The following is a 16,733-nucleotide window of genomic DNA, read 5'->3' as shown; positions in this document are numbered from 1 at the left end:
AGTGATGGACTCGGCCAGAGATGCCCTCCGGCCCCCGACCAGCCCCTCATACAGTTTATTCAACAGTCTCTCTTCGGGCCCACTCAGGTCCTGCACGTGTTGACCCAGCGCCGTGCTCACGCCCCCCCCGTGCCGGCAGCCGGGACGGGAAATCCTCTGGCGCCGGGACGGGGGACCGGCGAAGGCCCCTCGATGAAGGCAGCGCGATCCCGTCACTGAGGGGGGAGTCGATCGTAGGAGGGGAGGGATGTGGCGGAGCAGGGGGAGCCCAAATAGTCTCATGGGGGGCATCTAGGATACAGAAAACAATCATTTATAAAATAATTGATCGCTACGGGGGACAATCTGATGCTGTCTGTCCTGTTGTCTTTTGATCTTGTGCAGAAACGCATCTTTAGCTGGGACTAGTTTCAGGTGAACAAATTACACACAGCAGGTAGACTGCGTTTAATGTTTAACACGTCACCGTTTAACGCGATGTTAAAGCTATCCCGTCAGATTAAACGTAGTTTTCGTGAATGTAAATAATCCTTAATCCAAACTGTCCGTTTAATTTTAATTAAGTATTAACACTGACCTCTGACCGGCTGCGAGGGGAGATGTTTACAGGTTACGCATCGACTGTGGTTCCATTCATTGTCTTCCGGTTTCCGGTGACGCAACGCGGATGCGCTACTTAAATTATTTTGTATTTAATAAAAAATTTAAAAAAACCATTGAAAGTAAGTTTATGGATAAAATTTGTTTTGAAATACATTTGAAATTAAAAGCTAGAAAAATGTTTTGGATCGTTTCTGACAATTCATACACAAAAGAAAAGATAAATCTAATGCTAACGGTACACAACTTCAGCCAATAGATGGCAGCAGAGACTTTTGGTGGGTTGGCAAAGACTATACTTAAGAAGACGCAATTATTTCATTTACTGACCACGGATGAATTTAGTACATTACGGACATTAAAATATTTTGGGGGGGGTCCTTATTACAGCGGCAGGAACATCCAAAGATCCTCTGTCGTGCGTAATTGTGAAGAATCTTTATTTGATGGGTTCTTGAGCTCACTAAAAATACATCACTGGCAGTAAGATATTAAAATGGAAGGTTTTATTGTGGGCAAAGTGGATATTTGTCTTTCATGCAGACGCCAGAGGGGATCGTGGATTATCCGGACACGTGGGATAAAGAAGACTTTTGCTTTCCCCCTGTCCACCTGCGCAATTTGGGAGGTAAGAGAACTAACCACTGCGGCCGTTCTGTCACAATGTGCCCCATCAAATAAAAGGAGCGCGCATGAATTCATGCACTGTCCTCCAATTTACGGGAAAATGCAATTATGCGTTCACACTAAGTGCAGCTGGGTCGCTTTAATTGAAGGTCTAAGTTCACACACACACACACACACACACACACACACACGCACACACACACACACACACACGCACACACACACACACACACACACACACACACACCACAGAATGTTTGATGCGTCCCTGACAATACCGGGATGCATCTTTCTGAGCATGGGTGGTCTGTAACTCACACACACACGCACGAACACACGCACACGCACACGCTAAGTGTTCATGAAAGAGACCGTTGTAAGTAATGAAACATATTTATTGAATCTTCCAGTAGAGGCTTGATATTCATGGAATAAAACTGCTTTTCTGGGGAGTTTTACTGAGCCAAAAACACAAAAGGAGAAAATTGAAGCGGCAACACAGGAAAAAAAAGTTCATCAAAAAAAAATACAAAAAAGTGTAATACAGTTTAATAGCAAAGAGGATTACTGAGAGCACAGAAGAAGAGAATGGCAAATCTGCATTTTATTTAAAAAATAAACATTCTAACAGGACGTCAGTGAACAATTAAAATTTGAATGCTCAACATTTCCCAGAACAATCGTTGAACAAGTTTTACTGAAGAGGATGAAGCAGAGATATTTATACCGTCCGCCGCCGCTACCGGCACTACACTAACAAACCTAGGCTCGGTAAAGCCAGACTGCACAGCACATATTCTAATCCCGAATATATCTAATCAATATTTTTTTTCTTCTTAAAATTGATTTGAAACACAAGATGATCCATATTTAAAACCTTTCTTTTTTTATGAATAGGCTCAAATACCCAGCCTTAACCTTCAAACATCCCATAATTCCGCCCTCCTATCACCGGAATTTATTAGCCTAAAAGAAAAAGAAGAAGAAAACTTGTTTAAGTATCTGGAGATGCCTAAAAAAATAAAAATAAAACTAAACATTGGTCAGCCTCCAATAAGCACATTTCCTGCCGACCTCCCTCCAACATCTGACTGCAATTTTGGTGACCTGGAATGTCCCACAATTTTTGACTCAAGCATATCTGGATTTCAGATTGTTTTAGAAACAAATACTGAGGAGTCGGATTAACCAGAACCGTGACGACGAGCGAGGGGCGGGGCTTCGTGCATCCTGATTGGAGGGATTCTCCAGCCGCATGGCGCTCGCTTTACTCACTCATTTCCCAAACTGCAAATGTGCCCAATTCAGATATCCTTCAAGTAGAGAACAAACTGACCCCCCCCCCCCCGCCTCAATCGGCTTGTCTTTCCGTCAAAACTTCTCCGATTGGCCGAACCGCAACCTTATTCCGGCCACTTGAACGAAAACGCTGGGGTGTGGCCAGCGTCGCCTAGGAGACGGAGGAGATAGGGTTGTGGGGGGAGCCCATCTGGGTGAGCACCTTGTCCAACCACTGCAGGGGGCCGTGCAGGTGAATCTCGATCCAGCAGGGCGTGCTGGTCACATCCTGGCGGTGGTACTCCGCCCCCCAGCCCTGGAAGCAGACAGAAACACGTCAGCCCATTTTCATTTAATGCGCTATTATCTTAACCCCCCCCCCACCTTGACGAAGCTCATGCGGATGGTGCACATCTTGGTGAGCTCGTACACGGCCTCGAAGCCGTGGTTGACCGACTGCGCCAGCAGCTCGGCGAACTCCTGGTTGTTGAAGATCTTCAGGCTGCAGCCGCTGGGGATCTTGCACACGGTGGTGGGGTGGAAGCCGTGGTGGTAGTTGCAGTTACGACTCTGCACGAAGATGCTGCTGTCGCTCAGGCACTCGGCGTACACCTCCCCCCCGACGTAGTACAGGTGCACACCTGGGGGGGGGGGGGGATTACATGGAATGCTCACTCGAGACCTATTGACGAGATTCATCGATTTGATTTGGTTCCCGCGCCGCCGCACCTTTGCCGATGTGCCGCCGGGTGTTCTCGATGGTGGAGTTGCGGTTGACGTTGGACAGCAGGCCGAGGCAGAATCGGTTGCGGTTGTTGGAGGGATCCGTGAAGCCGTCGACGAGGACGCTGGTGGAGGACGCCTGGAACGCCTCGCCGACGCGGTTGTTGAGCTCGTAGTAAACGATGGAGCACCAGTGCTTGGGCTCCTCGTAGGCCACGGGCTGCACATCTATTATATTAGAGGGGGGGGGGGGGCACATTAGTAGGTCAGAGGGGTTAGCTTTAGCATGCACGCAAACACTTTGAATGCACATTTACGACTCTTCAGCCTGGAGCCACTCATGCCAGCAGAAGGCCGGGCGATAAATGTCACTCGTCCACGCCGTTGTTTCCTCCATATCGTCTCCGGTTGCCCATAGCGATGACCTGAATAAACAAATAGGACCCGCTGGCGATGTTTGTGTACGTCCAGCGACCATCCAGACCAAAATCGACGCATCCGAAAGCGTGCCAACCGTCTGTGGCCTCCGTGCCGCTCTTCACCGAGCTGGAGGTTTGTGAAGCGGAGGCAGCGCCGCCCCCCCCCCCCCCCATCAGACAGAGGAATAAAGCATGCTTGTCTCAGCACATAGTTCTCACAAACTTCCTCTGGAGCATGGCACTGGCTAGCAGGTGTGTTTTCTCTCGTGTTTTCACAATGGCCACAGGACAGGATGCAGCTTGTGGAAAACAATTCTGCAGCTGAGGAGATCTCCGCTACAAACGAGTGAAACTCCTTTACTCCTTTATCAATAACTTTAGTTTAATGTAAAACAGAATGCGCCCGTCTGAATCCCTACAATTTGCTTTGTTTGTTTGTAATTCCTCTCACAATTTGTTCAACTATTCATTAGCCCAAGGTCCCCTCTGACTATCTTACAAACAAAGAAACAAACATGGTCGATCACATAACCTTCCCTGACTCTCATTGCAAACAAACAATAAAGATAAACATACTGAGGCATGGACTCAAGATGTTTCACGACGATGTGCAATTTGATCTGGTTCTGAATCATAATCTGGATCAGGGAGATTAAAATATACATTTGGAGGCGGGGGGGGGGGGGGGGGGGGGGTCTCAGCATGGGGACAGGGAGGGTTAGAGACACAGTTTGCAGCCCAGATAGCGCCGCCTCGTCATCAGCTGCCTGACCGGATCCGGGTCGTCATTCAAATCGATTTCACGCACCTACAAAAGTGATTTGGATCCGCCGCGATGGAAGATTAAGTTCTTGCTGAGAACTCATAAACTCCAAATGATAAAAACAGGGTCAGAGATTCTGGTGTTATTAATGTGTCACAAGGCAGTCTGAGGAAAGCAGGCTCTCCTTCGCCATGCAGAAACTGGAGCGACTGTTTTCAGGCGCCCGCCGGTGGAGAAAGGCTCTGGCAGAATTTAGCTGACAGGGCGCCGCGCGATAGCTCAGGTTTGAGCGTTCAGTTAAAACCAAACCATACACACAGAGATAGCAGGAAATATTCACGTCTGAAAGTTGGAGATAATTAGTGAACCTCATAACTAACCAGATTCAAGTCATCACCACCAGCAGAGACGACACAAGCGCGGTCTTTATGGACCCGCTCTGAGGTTTGGCTCCGTCTGCTGAGGCTCGCCGCTTCCCGCGGGTCCTCAGCAGACGGAGTTTTATCTGGCAGGATGCGGCATCACCTCAGCTGACCTCTCTCTTTCTGTTTTTACATTTCCAGTTTGAGCGCGAGGGGAAAACGAACAATGCTAACGCTTCCTAGCGTGGTTTCCTGGGGCAAACAGGTGCAGACGGACTTATGGGGGATGATATCACCGCGTGTGTGTGTGTGTGCGTGTGAGACAGCAGCTGCCATGGTTACCTGGCCGGTTGATAGTCTCTAGAGGCAAGGATGGGGCCATGAGGTTGGTGTCCATCGGTTGGGGGCAATCCTGAGTCATCTGCTCCTCCGGGGGCATGTAGGCAGGAGGCGGAGTCTCTGCGCCAGGAAGGAGGCCGAACAGTGAGAAGAAAATAAAGACGCTTAGCGAGTGAAACGCAGAAGCGGCGTCGCCGTCGTTCCTCACCAGGCATCTGGAACGGACTGCCGGGGTCTGAGCTGGTTGGCGAGTGGGGGAAGGTCGCGCTGCTGCCGCTTCCCGGAGAGCTGGGGTAGCTGTTTCCCGGCGAATGGGGGAAGTTGGGGGGCATCGTGTTGGCCTGGGGGAAGGATTCTGGGAAGGTGGCGTTCTGCGGCATGTGCGGTTCGTTCTGTTGCAGGGAGTTTCTGAAGCGAGGCAGCATCGTGTGCTTGGCGTTGAACTCGCTGTTCCTCGGTACCAACACAGGGGGCAGCACTGAGGGGAGGAAACCTATTAAAAGTGTAATCAGCGGTGGACGCAATCAACGGCAACACTTTTAGGGTTTAACTTGATCCATCATGAATTTAATTTGCAGAACTTTTGATCCATTAAATCTACAAATGACCCATATTTTCATCACGTGGAGTATTTCAAAGGTTAGAAGCGCGGCAGGTGTTTGGAGGAAACATTAAGGGGGATTGACAGGATGTGTGTGTGTGTGTGTGTGTGGGCGGGTGGTGTTTGGGGAGAATGGGGGGGCAGACAGGTGCGGTGGGGCTTTAACACCCAACAGAAGAAGCGTGCGAGACTCTTTCCTCCTATTGTGTGAGGGTGACTGGCTTCCTGTTCCACAAACTGTGTGTGTCTTCATGTGTGCGCGTATGTACGACAAAAAAAAAAGAAGCAGACCCTAAAACAAAGCCCTCATTCTGCCCTTGAAGGGATTTCCTGCTGCACACACGCGCACACACACACACACACACACACACACACACTCAGCACAGCTGATCGTTCTCGCTTTCCTTGGAAGCCAAGTCGAGTTTGATTCGTCTCGTTTCTGCTCCACCTTGTGGGATTCAGCTCTCCTTTCATCCTCATTATACATGAAATGAGCGCGAGTCATGTGACTTTATTAGTGTGTGCTCTATTTATCACATCAATGCAGTTATTGATCCATTTCATCGATCGCCGTACTGAGTCGCAGAAAGAAAAGTAAGTGGTGTTAAAAAGCGGCGCGGATTGATCATCATCATATTGTGTGTGTGTGTGTGTGTGTGTGTGTGTGTGTGAACCCCCCCCCCCCCCTCACCTGGGCTGTCCACCCGTTTGTAGTGGTAGGGATTGATGCACACGTCCTTCTGCTTGGAGCCGAAGGGGAACTCGCAGCACTCCAGGGCCTTCAGCTCGTGGTGGGACTGCAGGTCAGGCCAGCGCCACACCCGGCAGTAGATGACGTGCGGCAGGCCCTTCCTGTGGGACACCTGCAGCCGCCCATCCAGGGAGCGGGGGATGGTAACACAGTTACTGGGCTGGCCCGGGCAGCTCAGGGCCCGCTCCAGCTCCTCCATGGCTCCCTTCTTCTTTTTCAGTTTCTTAACCAGAGCATCCACGGCCTTCTCCGCCCATTTCTCTTCCTCGTCTCCCTGCTTCCAGCCCAGCAGCCGTTTGACCGCCGGGCTGGTGAAGGAGAAGAGCGAGGTGACGTTCATGTCGGGCAAACCTCCCCCCCTCCCCCCCCTCTCCTCTCCTCTCAGTGCCGACGGGACGGAGCGTCCGTGTTCCGGTCAGAGATGTGAGATCAGGTTCACTCGACAGCCACGCACTGTAAAAAAAGAAGAAGAAGAGACGGACGTTAAGGTCGGTTCCCGAAAGGTTCTCCCTACAGGGACACGCTGGGACGATGAGAAGACGAGTCAATGATGTCATCGCCGTCGCTCCCATGGCCTCACTGCTTCTGGGAAACTGGATGAGTCCCCACCCAGGCTGCAAACCTCCACCCCAACCAGACATTGTCCAGATAGCTTCCCGTCTGCACGGCTTGTCACATTACCGCCACTCCGCTAACGTCGTTTGAATGTAGCGGACGCCACAGGGGGAAGGCGGGCGACGCGGCCGACAGGAATTTGGCTTGTTTAAAACCTTTTCGCCAGATGGATCTCCCTTCTGTAATATAATCCCACCGCAAAAACAGACGAGGGCAAAAGCAAAGCTACAGGAAGCTTCATGTGTCACAGCGCCGGCTGGAATAATGAAGCGGATATAAAAAATGGCTTCAAGGAAATGTACACCGGCAGCATGTCCCGTTGTGGGAGAAAGATCCCGTTAAAGGTTGTTGGTTTCAACTTGAAAGTAAAAAAAAAGCCCAATGCTATTCAGATCACGATTATAGAAGAAAACATCAGGAGGCTGAGATTAGAGCGCGTGTAAATGCTCGCACCGCGAGGACGAGTCACTCTGACAGCAAAGCCTGCGGGATATTGGATTTCCTGCCAGCAGGAACAAATACATCATGAAGACTGCCGGGTTAGTTATTCCTGGCTCGTCAGATTATGGGATGAAGAGCAACGTCTATCTTTGTCAGCCACTCCATGCGTCGGCTGCATCGTAGAGACGTCTGATGAGAACAGGTGCTGCTTACTGCACACAGTGTGTGTGTGTGTGTGTGTGTGTGCGCTACGAGATCCCTGCTAGCATGACAAGAGTCCCGCTATCTAGCATCGGTTATAGGAATCTGCCATTAACGGTGCAGCAGTGACATCACTTATCGCGGCGTTTGAGTCGGAATGAGTTGCAGATATATTATTTTATTTACTATTAATCCCACACGTGATTGTGTTTACGTGCCAGTTACACACACACACACACACACACACACACACACACGCACACACACACGTCACAATCTACTTAATCTCACGGTAAACGAGTTTAGCATGGAAACCTTTAAACAGCTGAAGTTCAGCGTCGGGCTGCACGCTGACCTCGTCGGCGTCTAACCTGAAACCCAACACATCTCCACACAAAGCCGGGGGCACGTTTAAACTCTGGGGGGGGGGGGGGTGGGGGGGGGAACACGACATGCACCGTAGTTCAAAAAGGTTAATCCAAATGTCTGTTTAAAGTTAAAGATCATTTGTTTTAACTTCCTCCTGCATTGTGATCGCGTCCCAGTCTGCCGGTTCCTGGTGGCAGGTCAGAGCATCGAGGTTATATTTAGCACATTTTGCAGGGACGCGCTTCCTGTCGGTCATCCTACCTGCAACTGCTCAGATCGGTTCGATAACATCATAAAAAAAAAAAGAAATCTGAATTCTTAATATTGTAAAATCCGGCGAGTGATCCAGAAATTTCCGTTAAGGTTGAGACTAATGGGTATTTATTTTTAACCACCAGTTAACCTGACGTGTTTTCCAGTAGCGCAGACGCCTGCAGTGGCCTTGGCTGTTGCGCTAAAAAGCTGAAACACACACACACACACACACACACACAGACACACTATCATTTACACAACAGCCCCACAAAAACACGTCGACATTCCCTACAGCGGAGCCTGGGCTGTTGCGTTAGCGGTAGCTTGATACAACCATAAGTTAGCATCAGACAGAGAGTGAGGCTAATGGGAAACGCGGAGTGGGATCATGCAACCCCGCCTGGTACGAGCTGTTAGCCGCTACGCTAGCACCGTGGATCATTTTGCACCGCTTCGGTGTCTGTTAATCAATTTAGGCCTGAGCTGTGTGGGATGAGGAGGCAGTAATGACCCTCTCTGGCCCCCCCCAGGGACGGAGCATTATAAAAGGAGCTACATTATTTATCAGCAGGGTCCCGGATGGGGCTTCCATTAGCCCCGGCTCAGTGGAGTCACCGGCTATAAGCAGAGGAGAGTGATAGATAAAAAAGAAAGAGAGAGCGCGTGAGAGGGGGAGCGCAGAAAGAGAGACGCAGGAAGAAAGTCAGAGATGAAGGACCGAGGAAGAGTTGGGATGAAGATGGAAAACACAGAATACGACCGGTCTGTTTCCCACAAAGACAGAGCGGCACAGAAGATGCCGGACGAAAATTGTTGTTTTTACTATTTGACATTTCTGGATACTTCCTGCTGCAGAATAACACCTGACTGGAATCAGGGGGGGGGGGGGGGGGCATCTCATTAATGATCATACATCATCTAAACAACAAATTGAGACTGAACAGCCGGCCCTCGAACCCACCCAACTCCCAACAGAGCCTCTCTTGTCTTACGAAACGCTCTCAGCGAGGCTTGAAATAACCACAAGGTGCTGCCCTCGGTGACTCGCCGTGGCGTTGACCTGGGAGGCTCCTTAAGGTCGCTGGGGTCACACACACACACACACACACGCGCCTCTGCCTAATAGAGATCACACTAACGTACAGGAGGAACATCACTCTCCTTCCATCCTCCCGTGGGAACGCGCCGGAGCACCTTACAGTCCCCTTTGTCTAGACCTGGGACCGGGTCCTCCAGACGGTCCCGTCCTGGGACCGGGTCCTCCAGACGGTCCCGACCTGGGACCGGGTCCTCCAGACGGTCCCGACCTGGGACCAGGTCCTCCAGACCCGGTCCCAGTGGGGTTCGAGGCAGCTATCCCAGCCACGCCTGGCACCCAGTATTGGGTTGGTGACGTGTTAGGGCGGACGCCTCACCCCCCCCCGGACACATGGGGGGGGGACGCACGGGACGGTTCTGACGCTGTTCACTCCTGTTGTGACTGACTCTGTGGATACAGGAATGCTGCTAAGCTAAATTTACACCATGCGGGTTTACGCGGCTGCGACCGGCGATGGACGGGAACGCGTTCGGCCGGGGTGTTTAGCGGCGAAATGAATGCTTAAAGGGGAATAAACGCGAAAGAAAGGTGCTGCCGATGATCGGATCTACGTTGCCGTTTATTGAAATACGCGTAAATTTGACGTAGCACGAACCCCGTCGTTTCAATTCTACAAAAAAGAAAACAGCATCCGTCATTTTCAGAGCGAATTTAAAGCCGGACAGACAAGGACAAATTCCTGTCCTTTGGGTAATCTGATATGTCTTCTTCAATAATGTCAGGAGAGCTGGCCTTAGCCGCTGTAGGTCTCTCTCTCTCTCTCTCTCTCTCTCTCACTGCGTTACACAGATTCCACAAACAGTACACAACATGAGATACACGAACAGTGAAAGACAGAAAGACAGAAAGACAGAGGCAGGAGCAGCCTCAGCGAGGACGCACGAGTCAAAGGACGGGGAAATAAAGACTATTTTGAAATGGGATGTCAGAGGAAGTTGTGTGTGTGTGTGTGTGTGTGAGAGAGAGAGAGAGAGAGAGAGAGAGAGAGAGACTTGGCAACCGCTGTAGCATCATTAAACAATGGATGCAAAAAAATCTACACAACTTTACATTAAGCTCATAATAGAGCGATTAATACACCTGATCACAAACACGATCATTCAGGCGTTTGAGAACGGATTATTAGAGATTAAAGATGTTTAATTGCTTCTGAAATGTGTGGATTTGTGGAGATGCATTTCATATTACTGTGATAAAATGTGTATTTATTCTGACATCTGACAAGATTTACTATATATATATATTCTGAAGCTAAATGAAACATCCCAATCCCATGAGTTTAATAAAGGCGCAGTCTGGATAATCCCAGATTCCCAGTCCTGATCCACATTCCCGCTCCGCTAGAACCTTTAGAGTACCGTACACGCGGTTCCCGCTGCTCCTCGCGTTATCCCGCATCACGGCAGGTTTCACGTCGGTTTGCAGCTCGCAGCTCGATGCGAGGAGCGAAAGGAAGAAAGTTAGAAGTAGATAAACGCGGGGCTCTACTTTACCTGCAAAGTGAGCCGCGCGCATCAATAAAGTGACGACACTTTCCATTTAGCGGGTTAAGACAGGAAATAAAACTTTACGCTACCTTTTTCCGTCACTGCAGCGCGTCTTCCTTCTCCTTCTCCTTCTCCTTCTCTCCCTCTCTCTCTCTCTCTCTCTCTCTCTCTCTCTCTCTCTCTCTCTCTCTGCTCGGCCTGGCGTCAGGGAGTCGCGGAGCCGTATCACCCCTCCGCTGAGAGCCAGTATCACGCCGCGGGGACGTACTACTGTAGCGCGGACGGACAATAACAACGAGGCCTAGTTTTCACGCATCGAACATCTTCAATTCACAAACTAGATTACGTAACTGTCGTAAACAACGCGGCTTGTTCCACCTCTGTCTTTATTCCACTGGTTTGGGGGGGGGGGGGGGGGACGACTGATTTTAATCTTTTTTTTTTTTTTTCAAAACTTTTTATTATTTTCTTATGAACACATAAAACATTGAAGTACAGCATGTACAACTGGTTTTAATCTTACCTGTGTGTGCAAATACAAACAGATCAATCAGAGGGCTCGTGTGATCTGATCTTTAACAGCTGCCACAAGATCTAAATAAAGAAGAAAGAACTTTATCATCATTAAAGAAAAACTTTAGTCATTTGCCGCAGGTTTTTTTTTTTTACCCCGCACCATCAGAGCTTTGAAGTGTTACTTCCTGATCGGCTCGCACATGCGCAATGACGTTCAGAGACGTATACAAATTTACTTCACTCAGATGGTGAGTGAAGAGAGACAATGTATCATTTAAACACAAAAGTATAGCCACGACTACACTACACACTGGATATTATGGGATGTATAGGATATTAGGCGGATTTTATCTGCTTGGAAACAAACACTTCTAGTCTTTGAACTAAAAAATAAAAGTGTTTTCAGCTTCAGTCAAGTTCAGCGTTGCCGCTGTGCGAGGGGGGGGGGGGGGGGGACTAGATTATCTTCAAGACAGGCGGAGGGAAACGCTCAGATCGGAGGAGGCTCCTCAGCGTTGGTGACGTCACGGCTCTGGCGACAGAATGTCTGAGTGAGGCGGGAGCGAGCTGCACGTGAATAAATCTGGGGAAAACAGTGAGAGGAGGAAGAGGGGCGGGAGGGATGGTGATGATGAAGATGATGATGGCGATCATGTGGAGGGATAGAAAGAAGATTCCCAAAACTTTTTTTTTTTTGTGTGTGTGGAAATATTCCCTCAATTACTACACGCACACACACACACACACACAAAACACACAGACACACCCCCTTTTACTCATATATATATATAGCCGCTATAATAAACTTCTAAGCTACTGCATGAATGTGTTGTTATTTCTTAGGCTTCCAAATAATTAACATCCAGAATGATTAAGTCTGTTCCTGTCTGCATGAGCTGCTAAGTCAAGGTAACAATAACACCATTTAAAAATGATTGCCTTCTAATCGAGTATTTTTAACATTGTGACATTCCAGTAAAATGATATGAATAGCAACAAACCATTCATCCATATTGTTTCTCATCTCCAGACTGTCAGGACTGAAACTCCTGCAGGGGGGGGGGTAACACATCCTGTGTCTGTTTACCTGTCGGGTTACAAAACGAGTTTGACAAATATTGTAACCTGCCTATAAAATATTCAGTAAGGCTTGTGGGTAAATGTAATAACTTTGCAGAAGAGAGTCGCCCGTCTTCCCTTTCTGCTGCATGAAGCAGCCATTATGCAAATATGTGCATTTCTGCAAAGCCTACCAGGAAGGAAATTCTATTTTGCGTCATATAAATTCACTAATGCAGTTGAGATTGGGATTATGTGAGCACTAAAGATCAAAATCAATTATGTTGCTAATGTACTTTATTTATGTACTTATTATGGTGGCATCAGAGGAAGAGCAGCTTCCCGAGCTGAACACTCCCTCCCTTGACGCTGAAACAACTTGCACTGGTTTCCATACAAAACCGAATATCGATATTTGGATAAACAGGTAAACCAGTAACGTTATCGCCTTTTTGGCAAGTCAAAAACTAGTTTTCACTTAACCCTGTGTCTCTGTGCTCAAATATCTCGACTCCCCAGCAGACATTCAGAAACAGCAAAGCCTCTTGGACGGCAGGTGAAAGTCCATTTGCTTCAGATCCAACATTAAGTGTGACGAACAAAGCTCAGGAATAAAGGTCATTCCTGCTCTAAGGTTCCGAAACGGGGCAGGGATCATTTCATCTGAAAGCAAAGCTGCAGCTTCAGACATTGTCTAATACTTTTTTTTCTGCTTGATCAACCCAAATCAGTGCAAGAGCTGCAAGGCCAACAACACGTTGCATGAAATGGCTGCAGCTGGGACACCAACATTGGGAAGCCTTTAACAGTACGAAGCTTTATTAGGTCAGGGTTCAGGAGGAGCCGGTGCCAATCAGGAACTTTGGACCGATGCCTGTCTCTACCCAGGCGGAGGAAGAGTGGACTCACTGGCTCGGATTGATTACAGCATTAGCTCCACGGACTTCCATGAATTAGCACGGGGTGGAAATGATTCACAAAGACCGGCGTGTATTTTGATGGCACGCCTTCACACATGCGATCCATTTTGCAACCTGAGGGCTCTTGGCGGGGCCCATCAAATGCTCTGCAGCAATGCGAGGCATGGAAGCGGCGCATCGCCCCCCCCCCCCCGGCTCACATTTCAAACGGTCGGCTCATTTAGCACAAGTCCTTCTAGAAATAATGTCTGGGGGGGGGGTTAATATTTGAATGCTGTCTCTAGGGGCTCTCGCCTTTCCTCTTCTACCTTCATTGCACAGAGACAAAGGATGCACCAATCAGAGGATGATGCTGCACCTTAAGTCTTGTTAAGTCTTTTTCATGCAGGGGGGCTCATCGGTAAGAGGTCTGCAGGATGGCTGGACTTCTTGCAGACCCCGTAGAGGTTCTGATCAGCGCTCCTCTCGTTAGACAACGCAATGTATTTCTAACCTAAACTCACTGTGTGAAAATGAGACTCCCCGGATACATATGTGTGCCAGCCACCACACACACACACACACACACAAACACACGCGTTTCCCTGGTCTCTGTTTGGAGGGTGGTCTTGATTGAGTCTCAGGGAGGGGGACGCGTCTCGCAGCAGCTGTTGCAGCCACTTGTTCGACGGGACGGTTAACCCGAGATTCTCACAGCTGCAGTCAGGGCAGCCTTTTGCATTTCGGTGACGCAATGAATTATGTGAACCGCTGCAGACGCTTCTTTGGGCTGAGCAGCCTGTATCTCTGCATGCCAGCTGTCCTTCAAGTGCACTCAGAAGCATCCCTTCACTGAGTGATTGTCTTTTGTTCCAATACGTGTTGCTTTTTTGGTAAATTTCTTTTTCATTTTCTCAAGTCAGGAGAAATCTGAGACTTAATTTTTTAGGGAGTGTCTACTAACCAAATTAAGATCTTAAGATGATACGTTTTAGTATTGATGCTCCATTATGGTCGCTATCTTGTGGCGTTTCTTCCTGGCGCCTGTTTAGCAAGAGGTGACGGTGACTGAACGGAGCCGCTGCTACTGAGGAAGATCCACCAGCTGCATCAGTCTAGCACTGGGAACAAGGAAAGACAGTTGGCAGCTAAAGATGTGAAGGAAATAAAATCTGCCTGGCAACAGTGATGACTGAACACTGACGTGTCTCCCTGGTCTCGGAGTCCTTTTTGTGAAAGTGTAAGGACATGGATGGCTTTTTATTTTCTTTTTTACAGATCACAGCCATTTTCCTCCAGGACAAACGTCCAATGTTTCATGTCTTGCATCAGATCAAACCTGCGCTAGGCTAACCGGATCACAGAGCAGATGTTCCCTTTGTGCTCCCAGGCTGAGGTCATACCACAGGAGGCGGGGGCGGGGGGGTCTGTACATCTGGAGCGGGCTGGAGCATTGTAAGTGATAGCCATCATGACATCACCTCTTCCTGGTTCGGCCTCTGCAAAACAGATCTGCAGGGTGAAAATAGACACCCCCCCCCCACCCCAACAAAACTGCTGACTGATTTTTGCAGCCAAAAATGATTAAACTAAACCACAAGGTCATATGAGGTCAACTGTCACAGAGTAAGGACTAGAGCTGTTTAAAGGTTTCGCGATTTTATGTAAGCCTGTTAAAATGATTGATATTTGTGTTGTGTGCATCGAACGGCTGGGATCAACCGTGTTTTATTATGTTACAATATATATGCAATACATACGTCACGAGTTCATCTGTGATATGACTAAATTCACAAGATGACACATTTCCTGAGTCTTTGAACAAACCTGGGTCAGATCACAGCGCCCATTATCCAGGAACATGATCGGAGTTATGAACAGCCCATAATTAACTCAGACATCCGTAATTACTGTCGTATATAATAAATAACAATGCATGTTCTCTATAGTTGACAGCAGTAATGCTCAATACTTAAAAGGTCCAAGGTTATTTGACCAAATCATGATACTCAGTGTAGAATATAACCCGAGACTCAGAGGATAACACAAAAAACCCATAATAAAGCTTCTGTTCGTGTAGTTCTTCAATGTAACTAATGCGTTACTCTTGTATGATTACATGAAAGAGAAAACAGAACGACACACCGCTGCATAAAATGTCTGAGTGGATTATGAGCGCCATCTTGTGGTCAAATAAACGCTTTGCGAACTTCGCGTTACCTCCTCTGGGGAGGTCAAGTCTGTCTGTCTGCCTGCAGGATCACTCCATCAAACATTTGGTTACCTGATTGGCCACTGACATGTCCCCGTTGTACCGCTTGTCATGTCTTTGTTTGGTAGAACTTCTAAAGCAGGGGTCCCCAAACTACGGCCCGCGGGCCGGATCCGGCCCATTTCCACATTTGGCCTGGCCCCCTGAACAATACCAGAGACCCAAAATAAAATTTACTTATTTTCCTTTCCATACAACATGATATGAGGGGAGCTGCAGCGCTTTGGCATTTACTGATGTCTGCAAGCAAATAGCCAAAACGGATGAATATCATTTTATAAATCCGGTGATTAATACCATGGTTGCAGGGTTTATTTGGTGACAGCATCACAAACACATTTATATGTAGAACAGGTTTGCTAATCATTTCTAATACATGTCATTTGATCGTACTGTGCATTTTGTCTTTTTTTTTTTTTTTTATCCCACAGGATGACGTGATGCAGAAGATCATGTCAGTCCAGGAGGAGGATTACTATCGCATGAAACACAGGAAGCAGCTGCAGATCTGCAGTGATGCTGGCTTTTTGAATTCATCACAGTCTTTAGGAACAAAGCGTCACAGTTTGTGATTAATCTCATCTACCAGTAAACGGATTGATGGAAGAAACGAGCCCAAAATGTCTTTCTTTTCTTGTCCGTCCTCTGACATTCCAGTAGGTGTCAGTGTTGCACTTCAAACAGTCTCTTCCTCCCAAGGAGCCTTTGAAATCCCTTGGCAGCACCTGCTGCTTCACTGCTAAAACACTGGTGCGATTTAGGTGGGACAAAACTCACCCGGACCGCAAGAAACATGAAATGTCAAATTAGTTAAACTGCTCCATCAAACAATCCTTTTCCCCTAGAACCTTTTCTAAACCCAACTTACATTTTCCAGTATTTCATGGAACCCACACGGAACCTATTGGCGCTGATTCCTACAGTGCCAACATAGACAGAGTGAAGCCTATAAAGTAAACTAATATCTCAGTAAACGGTGCAGAACTTCTCAGTAGTGGACGAAGCTGCAGTGCGGCCCGTTTGAGGTGAGGATCCGGGCCCTCAAGTTTATCCTAAG

The 16,733-nt window shown here is 48.2% G+C and overlaps 1 protein-coding gene across 3 annotated transcripts; it reads right to left on the bottom strand.

The window, feature by feature from the left end:
• Positions 1-2,677: 2,677 nt before the first annotated feature.
• On the bottom strand, positions 2,678-16,076 carry smad1 (SMAD family member 1). Of its 3 annotated transcripts, XM_068751500.1 has the most exons (8): positions 16,065-16,076; positions 6,404-6,803; positions 5,320-5,589; positions 5,152-5,231; positions 4,479-4,497; positions 3,235-3,456; positions 2,890-3,146; positions 2,678-2,821 (listed from the first exon to the last, which is right to left on the bottom strand). In XM_068751500.1, exons 1-8 carry the CDS (start codon positions 16,074-16,076, stop codon positions 2,678-2,680), a joined length of 1,404 nt encoding a protein of 467 aa, XP_068607601.1. The 3 variants fall into 3 exon arrangements, with proteins under 3 accessions (XP_068607601.1, XP_068607600.1, XP_068607602.1); XM_068751499.1 differs by lacking the exons at positions 4,479-4,497; positions 16,065-16,076 and having other exon boundaries at positions 5,115-5,231; XM_068751501.1 differs by lacking the exons at positions 4,479-4,497; positions 5,152-5,231; positions 16,065-16,076.
• Positions 16,077-16,733: the final 657 nt, after the last annotated feature.

Source organism: Brachionichthys hirsutus, chromosome 17 (assembly GCF_040956055.1).
Source record: "Brachionichthys hirsutus isolate HB-005 chromosome 17, CSIRO-AGI_Bhir_v1, whole genome shotgun sequence".
NCBI classification, from domain to species: Eukaryota; Metazoa; Chordata; class Actinopteri; order Lophiiformes; family Brachionichthyidae; genus Brachionichthys; species Brachionichthys hirsutus.
The sequence above is the reverse complement of the archived record's forward strand: the minus strand, read 5'-3'. Positions and strand labels throughout refer to the sequence as shown.